Here is a 24,059-nt window from a genome sequence, read left to right on the forward strand (position 1 = left end):
AGTATCGGTCCCAGATGGCACTAGTGCTGGGGTTGAGAAACCCGAGTTAGAGGGACACTACTCTTATTAACTTTGCTAGCAACTGTGACGCTGCCCAGATCAAGAGTATCGGTCACTAATCAGGTTATGGGGTGACTGGGGACAGACATGCACATAGGCAATACGTCACGATCAGTAATGAGCAGAAGCCTGTTAATCTCAAAGTCTATTAGGATTGACCTTTACGGGAGGGGAAAGAATACAGCTCTGTCCTTTCCTTCCAACTGAATTTCCAGCTACCCAGGTGGGAAGAAACGGGCACCACACTGCTGTCTTGTCATGCCTTAAACAGCTTTATGTAACACTGTTCTTGACAGTTATTTTCTACAGAAACACTGTTCTGTGCAAATTCATAGCTGTGATCTAATATTTCTGTAGAAATTCTGAAGTGATAAATGTTATGGAAGCAAGCCAATAGGTTATGTGAGGGAAGAGAAGCCAGTACTTAGAGATGCTTAATGATCTCCCTCTTAGAATTTGCTGGAAATAGCATTTTCAGCCCCTCTTCTGTATTCAGGCGGTGCTTTCTTGGTCCATCCAGGGAGATGGTGGCAGTGAAAAGGGGCTGCACTGAGCACTAGCCCAAAGACCCCGACCATCAGAGGCGAGGGGACCGGATCCTCGGTCTCGCCCCTCCTCTCCTAGAGGACAACAGGACGCTCCCAAAGAGTGTGCTTGAAAACAAGGGCAGATACTCTAATGGGCAACAAAAGGGGCAACAAATCACCAACGGCTGAACGGACGCTCACCATCCTCCTCCTCTCTTTGTTTCTGGCAGTTAATCTCAGGTGAAATTGGAAGGACTCGGTGTTTAATCCCGGGCTCGGATTCCTGTGTCCTTGCAGGCTATTCCCCTACAGGTAATGATATTGGCCACTGCCTACCTTCCAGTTGGTTCTTAACATGTGTTCCTTGGCTCGGCACTCTTGGAAGATGAGCTTCCAGCAAGAATAATCGGAGATGCTGCTCTCGGGAAGGTGCCCTTCCTGCTGGCACAGCCTGTACCAGAGTACTTCATCTTCTGCAATCACCTTCCACGTCTTGCTCACCTAAAACAGCAGAAGTGACACAAATGTCAAATTCTGCAATTAGAGAAGTCCCTTGTCATCCAAAAATCAATCAACACCTTTATTACTGCCCTGGGTTTATGGCAGTATAAAATGTCTCATTAACAAAACACTCTGAGGCGAAAAAAAATACAAGCAAATGTTTCCTGTTTTATCTTTCAAGATTTCAAAATTGTTGTACTACCATGTAATATCACATTTTAAACTACTTGGTTAAATTATTTTATACATATATATGTATAAAATATAAAGAGAAAAAATACACAAATACATAAAAGGCATAAAATACACACTGTAACACGTTAATAGATATAAAATCATACACAGTTTTTCAGAACAGAATCTCTTTACTTTTTACCAATAAGCACTTGTATTTCCCTCTTATAGAGCTAGAGACCAATGACGTCTGAAGTAAAGAGCTGTAATAAAATATCCATAACCCAAAACTTCTAGTCATATGAGAAATTCAGATTTATATTATGTGCAAAAACTTAGATTTTAAATGCGTAGATTAAAAAAATTATTTAACAGAAAACTCAAGCAATTCTCTAGGATGGTAAGATCTGATATAGAGGGCTTCCCTGGTGGCGCAGTGGTTGAGAGTCCGCCTGCCGATGCAGGGGACACGGGTTCGTGCCCCGGTCCGGGAAGATCCCACATGCCGTGGAGCGGCTGGGCCCGTGAGCCATGGCCACTGAGCCTGTGCGTCCAGGGCCTGTGCTCCGCAACGGGAGAGGCCACAACAGTGAGAGGCCCGCGTAATGCAGGGAAAAAAAAAAAAAAAAGATCTGATATAGAGAAATTAATATTATGACTGGACTGAATTTCAAATCCCAACAGTATCCAGAGGAAATGGCCATTTTAGCTATTAGTGCTTTGTCTTCCAACCCTAACTTTGGGGAATGATGGATTTACTTCATCATGGGATAATGTACAAAGCTGGGCAGACTGCAAAAGATGGACTCTGCTCGCAAAATGAGAAACTGATCCAGCAGATCAACGTGATCCAGGGTCTGCACCACACTCTGCTTGCTGTCCACCCAAAGGTTTAGCCTCACTTCTAATACAGTAAGAGTCACGACCAGTGGTTCATGGTAACGTGTGCTCCTTAACACTCCCTTGGGGCCACTTCAAGACATCAAATACTCAGACAAGAAGAGAGAACACGAGACAGAGAGAGAGCACACAGCACGTGCATGGCAGACTCTCATGACACAAGGGCGCCTCATTTGAGAAATACCTCTAGGGAGTTAGCTTCCAGGACTACAGAGTTGTAGATCTCCGAAAATCTGCTCCTCCACAAAACCAACAAGAATACTGCCAAAAACTGTCAAAATCAACTTTTTCAGAACTCTAGAAATTAACTAAAGGCTTGCAACATTCTGAGAAGCATCTATTCAAGAAAAATGGCTGAATCTTGGTAAGAATAGCAACCTTTGTATTGTCTTGACTTGCATTAATCCCATCCTCATCCTCTAGCTCCATGGTAGCCTTGAAAACCAACAGCCTCCAACTATAGCAGCTGTAAAAACCAGCAGTCTAGCAGCTCCCAGAGAGGCCAAATGGGTTTATAGCTCTGCAAAGCTACCATCCCCAGAGAACCGTCACTATTTGGCCTGTCTGGCAGCTTGCTAGAAAGCTCTGTTCTCATGGCTTGTCTTTATCTAATCTGACTTAGATCTAACTCTGTCCTATATCCAGGGCATTTGTCAGAAAAAAATAAGGGACAACTGTTTAACAGTGCAGCTGCCTGACATGGCACTACCAAGTAGGGCTAAAAGGAGGCTAATCGAAAGCCTTAAAAGGAAAACCTGGGGAGTGGGATACCCCATTATAAATATATTCAAAATACTAAAGGAAAGCATATCTAAAGAAATAAACTTATGAGCAAAATGTCTCACAAAGTAGAGAATATTGACAAAGAGACAATATTTTATTTTTTTTTAAAGAACCAAACAGGGCTTCCCTGGTGGCACAGTGGTTAATAATCCACGTGCCAATGCAGGGGATACGGGTTCGAGCCCTGGTCTGGGAAGATCCCACACGCCACGGAGCAACTAAGCCCGTGTGCCACAACTACTGAAGCCCACACGCCTAGAGCCCGTGCTCCACAAGAGAAGCCACCACAAATGAGAAGCCCGTGCACAACAAAGAGTAGCCCCCGCTCGCCACAACTAGAGAAAGCCCACGTGCAGCAACGAAGACCCAACACACTTAAATAAATAAACTTCTTAAAAAAAAAAAAGAAGATAGTAATATAGGAAAAGAGGAACAAAAAAGACATACTGACAGCTCCTTAAATGGCTGAAGGCAGCCATCACATTTCCCCTTAGTCACTTCTTCACTGGTCTAAACACACCCATTTTCTCCAACTAATTGTCATAGGACTAGCTCCCCTACCCATTATCTCTGAGATGTACCCTAGTATTTATGCATCTCTGGTGTCCCTCTTCAAAAGTGATACTCAGGACTAAACAATACCCCAGATATAGACTGTCAAGTGCCATGAACAGAGGATTTTACCAGATACTAATTTGCTACTTCACTTGAAGATACATCCTCATGGTTACAGAACGTATGGTCCAGAGCTTCTGGAGTCTGTTTATTTTATTAAATATTTAAGGCAGACAAAAAGGTACATATTACAAACACCCACGGATACACCACCCTGCTTAAGAAATATTACCAATAAGCTTAAAACTCCTATGCATCTCCCAGTGTCCACATCCTTTTCTCGCCAACAGTAACCTCAGTTTGGTATTTATCAATCTTCAGAGTCTTTTTAAATACAAGTTGCAATTAAAGAAAAAAAAAGTCCCCATTTCTTACTCTCACACTATTATGTTTTAAACTTAAATTCTTAAGTTTCTAAACCTTCTATCCATTTTAAATTCCAGCTCATCGCACATACCCACCCCCAGCATTTTATATCATTTTTGCATCTCAATTCTGTTATCCATTGTAGGTATGCTACTTTTCCTTTACATAAGTCATCAGCAAAATACAGTCTGTGGGGCTTCATGTCTTAATTATTTAAAAAAATTCACCAGGATAGGGCTGAGGACGGAGCCCGTGGCAAACCACTAGAGCCCTCCCCCAAGGCTGACATGGATCCATTAAGCAGCCCACCCCAGGCACGGCCACAGCATCAGTTACAAATCCACTTAACCACACTGTCATCCCACACTTCTCCATCTTAGCCATAAAGGCATCGGGGAAACAAACCCTCATCTGATCACAAGTGGTCAGGCAATAAAGAATGGGATAATGACTCAGTAACACTGGAGTTCCAGTTTCGACTAGACAGAACACCATGATTTTATTTTTGGCATGTTTGGTTCACAGCTGAGCCTGTCCATGACACTGGGTGGTGTCTGTCCATCTGTCTGTGCCAAAGTGAGTCTCAGCACTAGGCAATCATGAAGCACAGATAGGGACAGACCAACATCAGCTGTGACGGAGCCAGGCTACAGCTCAAATAGCTCCAGAGCAGAGTACTTCTCCCATAGGCCCCTGCAATTCAGGGTTAAATAAAGTATAAGGGTGAACACACAGACACCCTCATGGGTTCTCAAAGGCACAAAGTGCTAGCCAACCACATGGCAGTTTACTCTGATCCCTGGGATACATCAGCGCTTTTGTGTAAAAATTATAAAATGTAAAATTTTGTAGAATTTATGAAATGTAACTACTAGATGAAAGACCCAGACTCATTATTTCACTACACAGACCAGCACTTCCCAAAGCATATTCAATAGAATAGCAGCTCCTTAGGGTATTAATAAGTTACTTTAAAAAAGGATTCCACGGGGCCTCCCTGGTGGCGCAAGTGGTTGAGAGTCCGCCTGCCGATGCAGGGGATACGGGTTCGTGCCCCGGTCTGGGAGGATCCCATATGCCGCGGAGAGGCTGGGCCCGTGAGCCATGGCCGCTGGGCCTGCGCATCCGGAGCCTGTGCTCCGCAACGGGAGAGGCCACAACAGTGAGAGGCCCACATACCGCAAAAAGAAAAAAAAAAAAAAAAAAAAGGATTCCACGGTCACACGAGTTTGGAGAACACTGGTTTAAACAAAACTAAGCAGGACTCTTCACTGCAGAACTTCTCAGAGCTTTTAACAGACTGACACGTGTTGCATATCTCTAAGAAGGAAATATAAGAGGCTGCATTCCTCGAACTTATCTGGCTCCTGAACTCTTCTTACAAGGAGTGTCTCAAAAGCCCAGTGTCCTCCAGAGGACACCTTACAGAACACTGATATAGGTATCACTCAGTCAATTAAAACATATATTGGGCACCAACTGTACGCAGGCACTAAGGCCAGCAATTCTTATCTACTTTCCACCTCAACCTGCCAAACTGACACCTTTTGCAGGTGGTGACACCCCACGGACATGACCAGATTGGGGCCGCCTGCCCATGGCTGAGGAAGCTAGAGGGAAAAGTTCTGGTCTCTGCCCTTACAGTCGAGTTGGATCACAAGACTGGCCCCCAACAGCGGGTAATCTTTGTAATTCTGCAGTCCAAAAATTAGCTACAAGGCTGCACTTTGTTAGATGAAGCCAGTGAATCATCATCATTTCAGGAGGATCCAAATTCAATGCTCAGTGACTACAAACTAGAATATCCCAATTAAACATTCTGGATGAGTTTTAATGAGTACTAAACTGTACAAATTCCAGCCACTTTAAAACGGAGAAACTTTTCAGGGACTTTCAAGAACTCTCAAATATATGTCAGACCTTAAAAAATCTTGGAAGCCGAAAACATTTTTTTATATCAGCTTTGAAGAAAATGTCAAATTGTCTTAAATAACACAATCTGAAATTTGTACAACAGGGTTATGGGATAAAAACCTGAGAACAAAAAGTTGATGTTTCGGTGCGTCATCGCCACCACTAACCCCTAGACCACAGGGCCTCTTCTGTAGAAAATAATATTCAGGATAAAGTTTAATCCTGGAAAACAAACAATAAAGCTCTTTGAGGGATTTATAAAAGCTAGAGGTGAGAATTACTTCCAAAAAGGGATCAGGATTGTATCTACGATTAGGTATTGAACACAAATGTGCCAACAATTTCTTTAGCAAATGAAAAAGAGAGGGTTGCCTTTTTATTCTTCTTTTAAAGGAGAACAAAAATGACAGGCTGTAAGAATTTCTTTTAATCCTGAAGGGGGAAAAAATCAACAAGAAAAACACCTAGTTAAAACTTTCACAAGTAAATTTTAAAGAGTATCACCAAAAGGAAATCTAATTGTTTTGATTTCTTAAATTACATTAAATCTAGAAAGTTTACGAGCCTGAATTTTCCAAAGGCCTAATGGTCTTTCTTTAATACACTAGGATTGGACTGGCCCTGCCCAGCAAAAGTCCCACTGAGTGAGCCTCAGCTGCAAGAATTTGCTAATAAAAGTGTCTCCAGCATTTTGCTTTATAGCACCACTATGAATTGCAGCATTAAAAAAAAAAAAAAAAAAACCCTTGTCTCAAAAACTAGCTTTATTAACTCTGCCTGGATTAAGGTTACCAGTGAGGCCCACAACAGGGGAAAAAGTGTCACTGTTCCAGTCACACAATGACATAAGGAAGTCTACCTGGGGAGGACACACCACTGACCTCCCTTTGTTAAACCCAGCAGTCTTTTCTCAGCCCTCCTCTCACTTGACCGCTTGTTACCTTTGATCACTTTCACCTCCTTGAAAATTGCTCTCCCTTGGTTCAGAGGACTGTGCACCCTAGGTTTCTTCCCAGCTCACAGGTACCGCCTTCTCAGTCTGCTTATCGTCTACTCACTGTCGTGCCAGGGCCCAACCCCTAATCTCCTCCTCTATCTACACTCAGTTTCCTGGCTTTAAATACCATCCATGTGCTGACTGCTTCCAAATTTACATCTTCAACCCTGAGTTCAACCCAGAACCCACCTGCAGCCTCACATTCAAGTGCTGATCTTCCCCCCAGACTTGCTCATCCCACCATTTCCCCTGGTTAGTAATGGTAACCTCATCCACCCAGCTGCTCAGGCCAAACACCCTGGAGTCCTGCTGACTCTTCCTCCTCTCCCCACACCCAACCCGTCAGCAACCCTGACTCCACCCACTTCTACCAGCACAGTCCTGGTCCAAACCACCATGTAGCCTTCAAACTGGTCTCCTTGCTGCCGGCCTTGTCCCCCGGCATATTCTTCACATGGCAGCGAAAATGATCCCTTTTAACATATAAGTCAGACCTTGTCACTCCTCTGATTAAAACACTTCAATGGCTTCCCATCTCATTCAGAATAAAAGTTCAAGTTCTGTTAACAGATTAAGTGCCTTTTGAATTTGGACCATCTCTCCTTCTCTTAGCCCTGTTTGCTCACTACATCCCTGTGTTAGTTTCCTATTGATATTCTAACAACTTATTACAAACTTACGGCTTTAAATGACACACATTTATTCTCTTACAGTTCTGGGGGCCAGAAGTCTAAAATCAAGGTGTTGGGGGAACTCCCTGGAGGTCCATGTTTCCACTGCAGGAGGCACGGGTTCAATCCCAGGTTGGGGAACTAAGACCCCATAAGCTGCACAGCGTGGCCAAAAAATAAAATAAAATCAAGGTGTTGGCAGCAGGGTTGCATTCCTCCTGGAGGCTTCAGGGGACGATCTGTTTCTTCACCTTTTCCAGCTTTGAGGGGCCATGTACATTCCTTGGCTTGCAACCTCTTCCTCCATTTTCAAAGCCAGCAACATAGCATCTCCTCTCCTCTCTGACCTCCTGCCTCCCTCTAAGGAGCTCTGAGGTCACAATGAACCCACCTGGATAATCCAAGATGACTCCATGTGAAGATCCTTAACTTACATCTGCAACGGTCTTTTTACCATAAAAGATAACATAGTCACAGGCCTGAGGATTAGGGCATGAACATCTCAGGGAGGCCATTACTCGGCTGCCACAGCCTAGCCAGTCTGACCTTCCTGCTGTTCCTCACACAACAGGTACACTCGCCTCAAGGCCTCTGCACCTGCTATCCCCCTCTGCCAGAGACCTGCCCAGCTTCCTTCTTCCCTCCTCAGGTCTCTGCTGAAAGGTCACCTTCTCTAGGAAGTCTTCCCTGGCCACCCCAGATGATGCAACCCCCAACATCATCTCTGTTGTCTCATTTTTCTCCATAGCACTTACCACCATCAGATATATTCGATATTTAATGATATAGATACTGCACATAATGTAAAGCTTTCCAAAAGGCAGGGGTTTTTATGTTTTGTTCACCATGTAGAATGGTACATGGCACATAGTAGGCCCTCTGTAAATAACTGAATGAGAAGAATAAGTCCAACTTTTTTTTTTTTTTTTAAGTTCAACACCTAAAGAAACTGGATTGCTGGGCATATAGCCAGAGAAAACCATAATTCAAAAAGACACATGCACCCCAATGTTCACTGCAGCACTATTTACAATAGCCAGGTCATGGATGCAACCTAAATGCCCATCAACAAATGGATAAAGAAGATGTTGTACATATATACAATGGAATGTTACTCATCCATAAAAAGGAATGAAATTGGATCATTTGTAGAGACATGGATGGATCTAGAGACTGTCATACAAAGTAAGTCAGAGAGAGAAAAACAAATATCGCATATTAACGCATACTTGTGGAACCTAGAAAAATGGTACAGATCAACCAGTCTGCAAGGCACAAATAGAGACAGATGTAGAGAACAAATGTATGGACACCAAGGGGGGGAAGCGGTGGCAGGGGGTGGTGGTGGTGTGATGAATTGGGAGGTTGGGATTGACATGTATACACTAATATATATAAAATAGATAACTAATAAGAACCTGCTGTATAAAAAAATAAAATAAAATTCAAAAATTATGAAAAAAAACTGGATTGTTTTTATTTTCAAAGGTCAGCTCCTGGCATTTGCTGCTCTCAGAAGGCTTTGACTTTCTTATTCAAATATAATCTCTTGCTTTCTGATTTTTTTCTCTTTTAAATTTTAATATGAAAAATTTCAACCACACAAAAGTAAAGTGAACAGCGTAAAAAACTCCCAAGTCACCCCCACTCTGTTCAAATGATTATCAATATTTTGCCATTCTTGTTTCATCTAGTTCCCCATCTTTTTTTCCGGAGTTGCTTTGCTTCTCCCTAACCCCTTTTAGAGGGAGCAGCCACTGCAACCTGGGGAATCAAAAGGAAATTTCTGTGGATGCTTGGGTGTCAGGCATGCACATATCTCCCTGAGAGAAGTCTGGGGGCAAAGGTGGAAATTAAGAACTAACGGAACCCTGCCAGCAACTACAGGTCCTCAGAATAATTTCTGCTCTGAAAATCAACCAGGCACGCTTGGCTCTAAATTCCCAACCTTTAAAAATGTCATTAAGGGGCCTCCCTGGTGGCGCAGTGGTTGAGAGTCCGCCTGCCGATGCAGGGGATACGGGTTCGTGCCCCGGTCTGGGAGGATCCCATATGCCGCGGAGCGGCTGGGCCCGTGAGCCATGGCCGCTGGGCCTGCGCATCCGGAGCCTGTGCTCCGCAACGGGAGAGGCCACAACAGTGAGAGGCCCGCATACCGCAAAAAGAAAAAAAAAAAAAAAAAAATGTCATTAAGATCTGTAGCTAGAAAAACTCAAATTTTAGTTTCTCCTATTTGGACATCTGGGAAGATCATAAGATCACATTTGCCTTGAAACTTGAAATATCATAATCTAATACACTGGGCTTTAGTTCCAGAGCTACTTATTTATTTTTGCAACACGTACTTCTTGCTTGCCAATTTTAACATAAATCTTAAGTTTTTAACCTCTCCCATCTTCTTTCTTTTTCTTTATTACATTCTTCAAGGATGTTTTTCTACCTTTTACTTGAAAATCATGGCCCTGTTGCCTTTGCAGCTCTATATCTAAACTTACACATTAGGAAATACACATAACTAAAATATATGCTAAAATTGAAAATGAAAAAATAAAGTTATAGAGATGGAGAACAAATTCGAGGTTGCCAGGGGTTAGGGAAGGACATGGCTATAAAAGAGTAGCAGGATTCTTGTGATGAAAATTCTATATCTTGACTGTGTGGTCACTCAAATCTACACACATGATAAAACTGCGTAGACTTAAATACACACAAATAAGTGAGTATTAAACTGGTGAAATCTGAATAAGCTCCATGGACTCTGCAAATGTCAATTCCTGGTTTTGATATTGGGCTACAGTCTGCAAGACATTACCAATGGAGGAAACTGGGGGAAGGGTACACAGAACTTCTCTGCACTATTTTTTGCAACTTATGAATTTCTAATTACTTTTAAAGTTTTTTAAATGAACATCGGTAAATACTTAAAAACCTTTACTCCTTAGAATTACTCATGTTGTAATATAACAGCACACTCACTTTTCTCATAAAAACCAAACAATTTTGTAATTTCGAAATCGACAATTTTGTCATTGTTGTCCATTTTAAAATATTACCCTTTAAAGTGTTTGGAAATCCTGTGGACATACACACACATACACACACACACACAAAAGAACAAAAAATTATAAGTAGCAAAACGATAAACTGCTCAATGAACTGCCCCAAGCATAACTGCTTACTAAAACCCACACTGTTTGAGACATCCCAGCATGATGCTCTCCCACAGAGATACTAAATCCCTCGAGGGACAAGTATGGATACCAAGGAGCTAGGAAGGTCAGCATTCAGGGTACACAGGATCACAAACTAACGTAAGGGGACTTTAGTTTTGAAGCGTAAAGCCTCACAAAGCAGAAAAGAGAGGGGATGCAGAAAGGAGACAAAGTCAAGAGCCAAATCAATTCTCCAGTATAGTCTGTGGCATAATGAAATCTCAGAAGTCCGCCCCAATCAGGGTTCCTTACTGTTAGTCAGTTACCAATTTGGCATAAGGATCTAAGCAAACAGGTTTTCTCCAAGGGCACTCATATAGTTTATGGTGCCAATTCCACATAAGTGGCCCAACCACTTTCACTGAAATCCCAAGGCGGCTAAATTAAAAGAGAACCAGAGAGAAAGAGCGAGACGGAGAGAGCGAGCCCCCTCTAAAATAAAATCATAAAGCAGCAGGACATTCCATTCAACAGAAGGCCCTTTTCCTGTTTCAAAAATAAAAACACCATGAGAAACAAATGAAAATGCTACTTATTTTTATTACTTTGTGGTTTTCTTTTAATGCTTGAAAAAAACAAAGCCAAGTCACAAACTACTGGCCATCCATCGTCATCTTTGTGCAAAAGCTCTACGAAAAAAATCCTGGCTTAGAAGATCAGAGCCACCTCAGGGGTTCTGTTTAAGGATATTTTCTACTCTTATACATGTGCTCTAAAAATTAGGTTCAACCACAAAAACCCAAATCCAACTGGCCCAAGAGGGAAGAATTCTGGTGCACAATTGGACTACTGTGTTGCAAATTAAACTGTTCACACCTGCAGAATAATCTCACCAGCATAACCAATCTACCCTGGAATGCAGCCCCACTGTACCAAAAGGGGGATTTCTTCTTCCACCAGATCCTATCTTTCACTGATAAACTCTTTGGATGAGAAAACCAGCAGCAGATGTGAAAGCCACATGGCCCTCTACAAAGCAGGAGAGCAAAAGTAATGTAAAAAGGAATGATTCCTTAAACAGCAGCTCCCTATCAAGAATGAAGATTTTATCATCTAAGGCTGACTTTGTGGAAAGCTAGCTATTAGACCCTGTTCCAAGACTTTGGCTAACAGCATCAGGCTGAAATCCAGGAGCTGGACTCGTTTAGCTACACCCTTGTTTTCAACTCTTGGGAACAGGGCCAATGTGTAAAGTTAGAATATAACAAATCCAATTTCCAAGGCAAAGAAGAAGACAATGTAGGTACTCTTACTTAATGCAGTCGATAGGCTCTGAGCATGGTTTACACTTCAAACATTTTTATTTTGTGAATTTTAGCCTCTGCATAGTTTCTTCCAAAATATTTCCACACCCTGCATCAAAAAATATTTGCCAATACCCTCCCTTAACTGATGCTGTGGCAATCAAAAATACTGAACACTTTCTCAAATTCATATTTAAGTAGAAAAATAATTTTGATTAAGCAAAATGCTTCATAATAGAGTAAAACCATAATAGGGGAATAGAGTAAAACCAGAAACTCTCTAAATTGTCCTGTATTTTGTGTCATTTCACTGAACTGCCATGGAGTTTGACAGCTCTAGAGTCTGTCTACAGTTTTCACCACCCTCAAACTGCCTTAATATTTTTACCTTCATACTCATGGTGGTGTTTCGGATTTTTATTGTATAGTTCTCCTACCACTCAATTTCACTGAACTCTTTCTCCTGAAGGTACAGAAACTTGTATCAAATGCATTATAGGATCCAGGGATGGGAAACAGTAACCACTAAACAAATTACTTCTTTGGCAATGGATACTCCAGTGCCTTCTGGGAACACAGTTGTCCATGAAAAGCCAAATGGTCAGCAATCACATACACATTTAACTTATGAGAAATTAGACATTCTTCACCAAAAGGAAGAGAATAACAGACTAACTTTACTGATATAAATGCTTGCCTCTTAAAGCATGGCCAAAGCCACACTGGCATCACCTGGTAGAAATGCGGATCACTGGGCCACACCCCAGACCTCCTGAATCCCAATTAGCATTTTATCAAGATCCCCTGTGATTCATGCACACAATAAAGTCCAGCCTAGACTGTATCTCCCACCATTCCACGCCATGGGCACGTGCCCCAGAGTAGGCATGCGATGGGTGACGCCGATCTGCAATTCCCTCGGTGGATCTCAGCTCTCACATGCCTCTCGCCTCACTGAGTGGAACTCTGGTGTTTGAAGGGTAATTTGGATCATACAGTGGAACATGACTTCACTGTTTTGTCCCCAGGCTGACCCTCAGCTCCCAACCTAACGACTGGCGTGACTGAACCAAGGCCTTGCATCTTTGCATTAGAAACGGTGAGGACGTTAACAGGTCTGGAGATCTCAGTAAAGGCAAGTACAACCTTGTCAGCCTTGAGCACGCTGCCACAGGTCAGCCATAACTCAGACTGCAGGAGGAGCACGGCTCTGGGACAGACGGTCACAAAAAGATAAACACGACATGGTGATATGGAACATAATTGTTTAAGGTCAAGGTTGCTTTCCTTCAAGTAAAGCTGCTATCCAACTCATTAATTCTTTAAAGTCTGTCATTCTGTAAAGTAAATTTCTGCTATGGAGGAGCTTCCCATACTTGAATTACACATGTAGGTAAATCCTGACCATCCATTAATGACAGCTTACCTGCGCACACCTTCCTAGTTCTTTCCTGTCCAGATACTGAAATATATTGATTGCCAACTCGTAAGGCAGTTGGATATCAAAGAAGGGCACGTCATCCATTTCATTCTGAGGAGGAAAAAAGAAAAGAAATAAGCTTAAGATTCTGAGATATGAAAATGTTCATATTTACAGGCCCTTTAAATGACCAGCAATAGCCTTAAGTGGTGACAAGAGAGAAGATGCTGATTCCCAGGAGGAGCAAAGCATTCTTACTATTCCGCAGAGCACTGTCATAGAACTAATTCAGAGCTTGACAGCTACTCTCAATTCTCCGACCCCACAAGCTTACCCTCCTTACATTCACTTATAAACTCCACAAGACCATTTCCCGTAATGTTTCAAAAAGGAGGGCTTCCCTGGTGGCGCAGTGGTTGAGTCCGCCTGCCGATGCAGGGGACGCGGGTTCGTGCCCCGGTCCGGGAAGATCCCACATGCCGCGGAGCGGCTGGGCCCATGAGCCATGGTCATTGAGCCTGCGCGTCCGGAGCCTGTGCTCCGCAACGGGGGAGGCCACAGTGGTGAGAGGCCTGCATACCGCAAAAAAAAAAGAAAAAAACAAAACAAAACAAAAAAGCAGGGGTGCCATCTCACAACCTGGGGTGTGCCACAGGAATCAATGCAAAGGTTTGTGGAAAACCTCTCAGCTTCTAAGGAAAGGTGAGTGGTAGGCAGTCAAGAAAGAGCCTTGGAATCAGGGAGGCCACTGGTCCTTCCAGGACAACTGCTACTAGCCCCCAACTTGGAGGGGGATGAGTGCCCACAGAGAAGAAATGCTGACCTAGGTCACTGCGGTGTTTTCATCAGGAAGAGGGGGACAGGGCTGTGAACGTGAGCAAAGAGTAAACAGATGAAGTGCTGCTCTTGGGTAAGGTGAGTCCATCTCCCCGTGGCCACAGGAGAAGCACAAGGTTTCCTAATGCACCCGGGGGCTTGTGCTGCTTAACCTGAGTGAGCCAGTGCAAACAGAGCAGTTCTTCTTCGGTGTCATTTATTAATGTGGAGAAATTAGAGCTCGCCTGCCTTTGGATAAGCAATTAGGGATGAGGTAACAGGCTTTATTTGAGAGATAAGGCTGTCATGACGATCCTGGTAGCACAAAGAAATACGAGGGTGAAACAGAAAAAAGGCCAAGTGTGCACATGTATCCCTCTGCCTGTCACCGAATCCACCTGCCAAAGCTCACTTTGGTGCATGCTCCCGTAAAGCTGGGGAAAGCAGAGCTCTGCATCCCAACAAAACTTGCTTAATGAAATTCACTTTTAATAAGCTTTGGCTGACATCGGTGACTTACTGGTTGCAAGCAAATTATTAATTCACCACTCAAATACAACAGTTGTATATTGCAAGGCTGCATGAAAAGAATCTCAGCATTTTTAAGGGAGTGTGAGCACTGATTCAAACCCTACCACGATTCAGGGTGAAGATCTTTCTGGAATCACGTTTCCATTCATCTAGGAGTCTCAGGGCTAAAACATAATCCAGGGCATAAGGAGGTAATGTATTCAACTGCAAAAACAGCGCAAGGCTAAGCATGAAGGCCAAGAAGAATCTCTAGAGGAAAAAAGAGGAAGAGTTGACAGTTCTCGGCGGGCAAAGAAGGAACGGAATGTTAAATCAGGACAGCAGTGTTGGCTGTACAGAAAACAACAGAAAAAAATCTGCAAGTGTAATTGGAAGACAAAGCGGTCCTTGCCTAAAAAAATAATGGAAAGTCATTTGTCTAATGTCATGCTAGGTCCCCTCCTACAGCTCATCAAGAAGGAGAGGCATCACCTTCTCTATGCCCAGATCCAACTTGAGACTCCTTATCGTAACTATGGAGGGAATCGAGGAAAGCTGCACACAGTACAAGACTATCATTCACAGCTCTGGACTTTCTTCTGCTTTCTCTTTTGGATTTTTTTGACTATGGTGAAGTGGAGAAGTCTACCTTATCCACTCAGTTAAGAAACAAGAGAAAAATGTTCCCTGTCCTCATACAAGCAGAATAAAGGCAAAGAAAAGTCTGCACTCATGCAAACTGAACTCATAATTAGCTTTTTTTTTTTTTTCTCTCCCCGCTGCCAGAGGCATTGCTTTCTTCAATCAGTCCCTTCGGGACTCCCTATGAACTGATGTCTGTACTTGACACTACTGCGATGAAGCATGAGAAGTCATCTCTGTTTTTAGTTTTGCTGGTGCAGAAAAGTCACAATTCTGGTGGCAGGTGCCTTCTCCCTTTTGCCTGTTCAGTTGGCCAGTTCTCTACTCTCATCCTAGAAAACACCGCCTCTGCCTCAGCACACTCCAACCTCTGCCACCATCCGCCTTCAGGCCAGCCCCCACGACCTCTGGGATGCAGCAGAGCACGGAGGGTTAGAGCACAGATTCCAACTGATCATCCCAGTTCTGCCATCCGACTAGCCACGAGACCAGGCTAAATGCAGCTGATTCTTAGCCTCCTCATCTATGAAACAGATATTAACACACCTAATATGTTATTCATAGGGCAGTTATGAGAATAAAATGAAATAATACATGGAAAGGGCCTGGCACAAGTATCCAGGCTAAGCATGTAATAATTGATTGTTAATAGCACTATTTTCTGTCCTTGAGTGGCATTCCAGGTCCCTTTTTTTCCTTCAACACATACTTTTGATTAGGTCCACATTCCACGTAGCCCCCACGTCAGCTTGGTGTTTACACAGAAAGTTGTCTCCCCTTGTCACGAGATAAGCACATGATAGTCAATGACAGTGGAAAGGGAATGGTACAGCAGAAGCTGTCATTCAGAAGTATGAATACTGAAAGTATCCACACAACAAGGGCTTTTCCAAGAGGGCTTTTAAAAAAGAATCATCAATTTTAAAAGGTTATACTACAGTAATAACTACAGACGGATCTGCTCTGGTGTACAGAGGATGAAAAGGAGGTAGCCAGTCCGGGGTATGAGGGCTCCCACGCCAATAAACAGTCAGAGACTCCACGCTGGTCTCACTGCTAACACACGGGGTTACTGTTCCTGATCATTTATAAGTTCTGGAGAGCAACAACTGCTTCCAAGCACTGAATGATAATTATGTAAACACCAACATCACAAAGCCAAACTTTTTTTTTAGATCACTGTGCTCTTAGAAAAGGGAACGCTCCTACACTGTTGGTGGGAATGTAAATGGATACAGCCACTATAGAGAACAGTATGGAGGTTCCTTCAAAAACTAAAAATAGAACTACCATATGACCCAGCAATCCCACTACTGGGCATACATCCTGAGAAAACCATAATTCAAAAAGAGACATGTACCACAATGTTCATTGCAGCTCTGTTTACAATAGCCAGGACATGAAAGCAACCTAAGTGTCCACTGACAGATGAATGGATAAAGAAGATGTGGCACATATATACAATGGAATATTACTCAGCCATAAAAAGAAACGAAATTGAGTTATTTGTAGTGAGGTGGATGGACCTAGAATCTGTCATACAGAGTGAAGTAAGAGAAAGAGAAAAACAAATACCGCATGCTAACACATATATATGGAATCTAAAAAAAAAAAAGGTTCTGAAGAACTTAGGGGCAGGACAGGAATAAAGAAGCAGACGTAGAGAGTGGACTTAAGGACACGGGGAGGGGGAAGGGTAAGCTGGGATGAAGTGAGAGAGTAGCATGGATATATATACACTACCAAGTGTAAAACAGATAGCTAGTGGGAAGCAGCCGCATAGCACAGAGAGATCAGCTCAGTGCTTTGTGACCACCTAGAGGGGTGGGATAGGGAGGGTGGGAGGGAGACCCAAAAGGGAGGGGATATGGGGATATATGTATACATATAGCTGATTCACTTTGTTATACAGCAGCAACTAACACAACAATGTAAAGCAATTATACTCCAATAAATGTTTAAAATAATAAAATAAAAGGTGTGAAGAGTGGGAAAAAAAATCACTGTGCTCTTAGAATTGCATCTAAACTACAAAATGATGGTCAATCCCAAACAGATCAAGTCCCAGACTCTTATATAAATGAGCTTCCCTGTTGCTACCACTGGCTGGGAATGGCAGGGAAAAAAAAAAAAGAAACCAACATACTAAAGGAAGGTCCACATCTCCACATCTTAAGAAATATGTAGACCCACAAGGTCAGGAGACCAAATGCTGAAGTTTCATGTTGCACCCTTAGAATCCTTCTGGCAAGACATTCTATCACTGGCTCTTGTAGTGGAGGCTGTGGTGGGTCACTCAGATTCCCCCTCTGGATCCATGACACTTTCCCCCCAGATGCCCAGAATACTGCCTGCCACTGGCTTATAGCTGTGTCCCTTCCCAGGCACTGCCCTTGGCCAAGCTGCCTCATTCCAGGTTACACTCCCTCCTCGAGGGCAGTGTGCATCCAATGACTACTCAACAGCTGAGTATAAAGTATAAAGACCTGTATGTGGGACCCCTCAGAAAGGCCAACCCATGAAACCACCTGCATGCAAATCTCTATCTCAGAGTCTGTTTCACGGAAAATCTAATCTTTATTCCCAAACAGTCCTGTGTTCAGCACATTCACAAGGGCTCTTATGCACAACTCCAGAGACATTAGTCTAGGTAACCTACTTCCCTTTCTACTAAGGAGGCAACAGTGGAATGCAGGTAAGTTAGAGTGATGTTATTATACCAAAAACAAAAAGCTAGATCAGCTTCAGGGTTAAGTAAATCACTCATAAACTTCTCTCTCTTATTATCAGTAACATATCACTTGGGGAACACCTTACAAAAGATTGAGAGTTACGAGCATGCTCGATCCTGTGGTTAAAAATCCAATTCTTTTATAGGTACAGCATAATTGGACAAGGATGTGGAGCCACATCCTGGACAGAGGCTTCAGCCCAGTAACCACATATACCTTAATAGTAGCAGAAGGTCCTAAGCACTCTCATTTGGTACTACCCTGGTTCACAAAGTAAAAAAAAAAAAAAAAAACTACTACTTGCTACTAGTGTGCAGAGAAATACCCTGCCATCTAAAAGGTGCTATCAGTGCTCGCTTCAGCAGCACATATACTAAAATTGGAACAATACAGAGAAGATCAGCATGGCCCCTGCACAAGGATGACACGCAAATTTCTGAAGTGTTCCCTATTTTTAGCAATTATACTCCAATAAAGATGTTAATAAAAAGAATTTAACTGCAGTCTCTAAATAGAAAATAATTAAAAATAAAAAAAAATAAAAGGTTCTATCAGACTTCCATCTAGGCTATTTTGAAGCATACAGCCACCCTAAAAGTTATGGGCCACATTAACCAACTATATCTATACTAACTTAAATATGGAAATGGACAAGTTGGCAGTTCAGAAACTAAGATATTCCAAGAAGAAAAGAGACACTTGAAATATAGGAAACGTGGTCGTACTATAAAAATGTATGACTACAATGTTTAGAGAATAATTTAGAATGGACAAATTTATGCTACAGAAGACCAGTAAATTTAAAGTATTAACATTCCTTCAAATTTAAAGAAGGATACCCTTTAGACAACATACAACTTGGGTTTTAATTTTTTTTTTAATGGTTGAGATATTGATTCTCTCTCCAGTATTGGTGACTCTTGTCCTATATTATACATCAAAATCATCTGTGGAGGGTGTGTGTGTGTGTCTGTGTGTGTGTGTGTGTGTGTGTGTGTGTGTGTGTGAAACCAAAAACCCACGGTCTCACTCAGACCTAATGTCCCAAATTCCCAGAGATGGGGCTCAAGCAACTCTTCCTCAGGAATCCTCATACAAACCAAAAGTTGAGAACCACAACCCTAACTTACCAAAAGATGTAAGAATCAATCCTTTCCCAATCAAGCCAAAAAAAAAAAAAAACAGCCACCACAAAGGGGTCATGTTACTTTGTTAATTCAAAGTCAGTGAATACTAGATTTTCCCAAAGTCTACTGGACTTACTCCAAAAACGCTAAGAGAAATTGCAAATAGATCCATCCCCAGGGAGGCTGATTTGTACTCTTATGTGCTAATGTAAGACTAAGTCTGTAAATGGACTGGTTTTGTGCCTTACTGTTAGACATTTAATCTGTCTTCTCTTGTTTAGTAGAAGAAGGAATAATTACTAAGAGCCAAATCAGTAAAAAGTGAAGAAACTGACTTAAGGTTTGTTCCCAGGGTAATCTCCAGGGCAAACAACAGGAGAGATCTCTCTAGATGGTGTGTTAAGAAACTAAGAAAAGCACCTGAGTTCAAACAATAGATATATAGCATTTCTGCTAAATCTGTCACTGAAAGGAGACTGTTTTCTACATGAATTTATCTCAACTTTCTACATACTGCTAAGGAATAGACGCACACAATCTCAATCAGGAGGAATAGATGAGTTCCAGTTTCACCCGCATTTTCTTTAAGAAAAATAAAATTAGTTGATTAGGGGAAAAAAAGGTCTGAAACACTGTCAAGATAAACAGCCATTCATTTACATTCCCAAATGTGTCTCAAAACATGTTCTTATTTATACAAAAGAAAAACAATGACAAAAGTCCACCAAAATGTTAACAGCTGTAGCCACTGAGCAATGACATTACAAGAGATTTTTGTTTTCGTCTTTCTATTCTTCTGAATTTCCTCAATATTTTTTACAATAACCATGTGATAGTTTCACAAAGAAAAACAATACATTTTTAAGATAAGGTGTTTTATGTTCAAAACATTATCTGAATTCAGGTCCATGCCAGGTGCTGGGGGGAGGGAGGTACTGTTAGCAAATGTATAAGAAATGATATCAACACTCAAAGAGCTAAAATCTTTTATAGAGCTAAATCACTGTCCCATAAAATGGAATAAAAACTGGAGTCTACAAAAGGCAATAGAGATAGCCCCCCAAGGTATTCCCAAGTTCATCAGGAAGCCAGCTATTTAGAACCTGGAAATCATTTCTCCGAAGCAACAATGCTGTAAAGAGTGGTTAAGCTCCCAAGCAGTCCACAAAAGGCCAACTTATTGTTTAACATTTAACCTAATCCCTTGCCTCGCTATGAGAAAGAGCAAAAGGTATTCAATAAATTTTTGTTGACAGCATACATGGATGATATAGCTGAACTTTAACACTACAGTATCTAACAGGCACATTGCACTGCATACAGTAGATGCACATTAAACGTCCATGGGATTTGATTCTTTTTAATGGGCTTCCCAACTTCAAGAGCCATTATCATCCACCACCTACTGGTATGATTCCCCTGGGCACTCTGGCAAGGGGTGGACACAAGAGAGCCACCTAAACAATCGGGCAGCGCGGGCTGGGGCGACCCCAGGAGGCTGGGCAGTGGAGAAAGCTAGGGAGGCAGAGGACGCACGACCTCTGCTTTCTAAGCCCCCTTTTAGTCTAAACTGGGATACAGTTTTTCTCTCCAGAAAGAAGTCAGGAGGGGAGGGGGAGGGGGAGCTCCCTTATCAAAAGCTTCCGGTCCCAGGGGGGCCTGTGCGGGTACGGGTTGTTTGCGGAAAGAGCTTCACGTCAAGGGTCCCAAATACTCCAAGCACATTCGTACCATCAGAATTGGCTACATCATTTGTAGAGCCCAGTGGAAACTGGAAATGCAGGGCCCCTTGTTTAATATTAAGAATGTCAAGATGGCAACAACAGAGCATTAAACCGAGCACAGGGTGCTTCTAAGCCTGAGGCCCTATGTGACTGCACAGGTCACACGGGCCCACGAGGCCAGCTGGCCCTGGCCACCACAGAACCTCTGCACTTGCCGTTCTCTGCCTAGAATGCCCTCCCCCAAATCTCTGCACACTTGCTCCCTCACCCCTTCCATAAGCATGACCTTCCCAGGAAGGCCCTCTTGGACAGCACTACCCCCAACACATACACACACTATCCCTTCCACCCGCTTTATTCTTCTCCAGGGCATCTATTACCTGACAATTATTTGTTCATTGTCCATCTCCCTCTTGCCCAGGATGTGGGCTTTCTAAGAGCATGAATTTTTTCTGACTTGTTCACTGCTGTAGCCTCAGTGACTAGAAGAGTACCTGGTACCAAGAAGCCGCCTAATGAGTACTTGAGGAGTGAATGAATGGAGCCCAGGCTGCTTCAAGCAGCAGAACCTTTCAACAAACAGACGTCCTAAGTTACAAGTTGTTCTAGTGTACACAGAGACCATTATAAAACGTGCCCAAGTAGACATGTGCTCACTCGTAACAGGAAAAAAAATACATGGCACTGACAAGAGAACGTTTTAGTTGGAGTAAAGGAAAAGGCAGAGAACCTCGGGCTGGAGGGATCAGGAGAGAGTTAACATAGGAACAAGAATCAAGTTAAGCCTTAAAAGGAAGGCAAAGGACAGAAAGCGGAAGGAAAGTCACTCCAGGTAAGCCAATGCATGAGTTCACATTTGACTCGGTTGCCTTCTCATTTTGTATTAGTCAGTTTCCTTACTTGTTTCTAACTTTAAAAAAAAGAGGAGGGCTTCCCTGGTGGTGCAGTGGTTGAGAGTCCGCCTGCCGATGCAGGGGACACGGGTTTGTGCCCCGGTCCGGGAAGATCCCACATGCCGCAGAGCGGCTGGGACCGTGAGCCATGGCCGCTGAGCCTGCGCGTCCGGAGCCTGTGCTCTGCAACGGGAGAGGCCACAACAGTGAGAGGCCCATGTACCGCAAAAAAAAATAATAAAAAATAAATAAAAAATAAAAAAAGAGGAAAGTCAAGTCATCAAATTGACCTGTTGACAACATAGATGTAGGCTCTGACAAATTAAATATTGACAAAGTGAGCAATAAATATTGGCCAACAGTATTAAAACTTTCATCAGGCCTGAAAACCCCAATCGTAACGCTCTGAATGTTCACAGGGGTTCTAACCATCACAGAGCCTCCTTATGAGGCTGCTGTTGGAAGCAGCAGCTCTGCCCATGTTATTTCAATTCCACACATGCCGACGGGGCCCCCACTGCACTGAGTACCATAGGTGGGGTTACAAGAGGAAGACAAGAGACACTGCCCTCCAGGGATTCCAGGGGGCGGCTTGAAGCAAGAGGCTCACCAGGGATGAGCTTTAGCAAAGAGGAAGTGAGATAGTATAATGAACTTTTCTGCAATACTAATGATAATAATAGCACCAGTTTTAATTTACTGTCTACTTATTGTAAGCCAGCTTGGTGCTAAGAATGTCCCAGCCTCTACACAAGATCATACTAGCCTGGTCCTCATTTGATAAGGCAGGGTAAGTGACCTGCCCAAGGTCAGACAACAAGTTAGCAGCAGAGACCGCATCTGAACTCAGGTCCGCCCGATTCTGAGCCTGGCCTTGTAACCAGAGCCATCCTGCTCCATTAATGTTACCCTTTCAGTTAAAAGAAGCAAGACTAGGCTCCTGAGGTCAGGGACTGTGTCCATTCTGCTTACTACTGATTCCCTGGCACCCAGCTGATCCATAAATATGTTGGATGAACAGAAATCACCTACGTTGCTACAGTTAGCGCCACTTCAAACAGTTACCCACTTAAAGTGGTCATCTGTTGTTTCTGCCCAACATCCATCCCCTCTTTTCTTTTAGGAAACCACCCCACTCTTGGTCAACATGGCTTAGGTGGGGCTGACCCCACACTTATCTTCAGGAGTGGGCAGTGGATATGAGCCTGGCCAATTTGCGTCAGTGACTGGTTTGAGGATGGCTCCATGACCCAGTCTGGATCAATGGGAATTTAAGTTCGTAACTTCTGCTGCATAAAACAGATGCTCTCTTTCCCCTGGGTTGCTAAGCTGACAGAATATAAGACTGGAGTTGCTGGCAGCCATTTTATCCCAAATTGGGATAAAGCCAATTCTATGAATAAAGCCAACAAAAGGAAAGCAGGACTGAGAGATGGAGAGATTTCTACAGAGAAAAAAAAATTTGTAACTACTGAGGTAACTGATGTTCACTAAACTTACTGTGGTAATCATTTTGTAACATATACATATGTCAAGTCACCGTGCTGTACCTGTCAATGTTCTATGTCAATTACATCTCAGTAAAACTGGGGTGGGGGGAGGACAAAAAAAAGAGAGATGGAGAGACTTCTAGTTACATCATAAAACCACCCAGAACAAGGACCACAGCTGGAATTTTCAGTTACATGAATCAACAGATTCCAGTTTGGTTTTTTTTAAGCCAGTATGAGTTGGGTGCTGACTGCTTGCAGCCCAGAGTCCTGACACATCACCTAAATAGAGATGGGACCGAGCAACTGGATTTCATAACCACCACAGTGAAGAAAGCAGCAGCATACTTGCAATTATACTCCACTATCTGTGAGAAGCCTGAATTTACTGAGAAAGGGAAAAAAGACAAAAAAGACAAAGTGCCTACTGCCTCTAAAATTCTATGCAGGGCTGTATCATTTCTTTCACTAACTCAACCATATACCAAGAAGACAATTTAGGTGTCCCTAACTCACCATCTGAAGCAGATGGTTTCTAAGCACTATGACCAAAAGCTTCACAAGAGAAGACGAGGCTCAGTGGGAGTCATTTCTAAGTTTTCGTTTCAGCTGGGCTTGTCCATCAAAGGTCTTGCCTGTACCGGCCATGTGACACTGTAAGGCGATGCTGTTCACGCTCCCATCAAGAGGCAATTTCACTGCTGAGTGCTAACGTACTAGTTGTTCTCGCTCTAGTGATGA

The 24,059-nt window shown here is 42.9% G+C and overlaps 1 protein-coding gene and 1 non-coding gene across 3 annotated transcripts in view; one reads left to right on the forward strand and one right to left on the reverse strand.

Moving 5' to 3' along the window:
* The window catches only part of FBXW8 (F-box and WD repeat domain containing 8), a 116,565-nt gene that overhangs the window by 87,383 nt on the left and 5,123 nt on the right, over nucleotides 1–24,059 (reverse strand). The window contains exons 2-3 of one of the 2 annotated variants that reach the window (XM_060118849.1): nucleotides 13,391–13,495; nucleotides 924–1,088 (exon numbers count right to left, since the gene is read on the reverse strand). In XM_060118849.1, coding sequence (XP_059974832.1) covers nucleotides 924–1,088; nucleotides 13,391–13,495 — 270 coding nt within the window. The remainder of the gene's footprint in view (nucleotides 1–923; nucleotides 1,089–13,390; nucleotides 13,496–24,059) is intronic. The other variant, XM_060118850.1, reaches the window with a different exon arrangement.
* LOC132503331 (U6 spliceosomal RNA) lies at nucleotides 18,434–18,540 on the forward strand. The gene has a single exon (XR_009534580.1). It is a non-coding gene; the product is annotated as a U6 spliceosomal RNA (small nuclear RNA).

The sequence above is a fragment of the Mesoplodon densirostris genome, chromosome 15 (assembly GCF_025265405.1).
Source record: "Mesoplodon densirostris isolate mMesDen1 chromosome 15, mMesDen1 primary haplotype, whole genome shotgun sequence".
Classification (NCBI taxonomy): domain Eukaryota; kingdom Metazoa; phylum Chordata; class Mammalia; order Artiodactyla; family Ziphiidae; genus Mesoplodon; species Mesoplodon densirostris.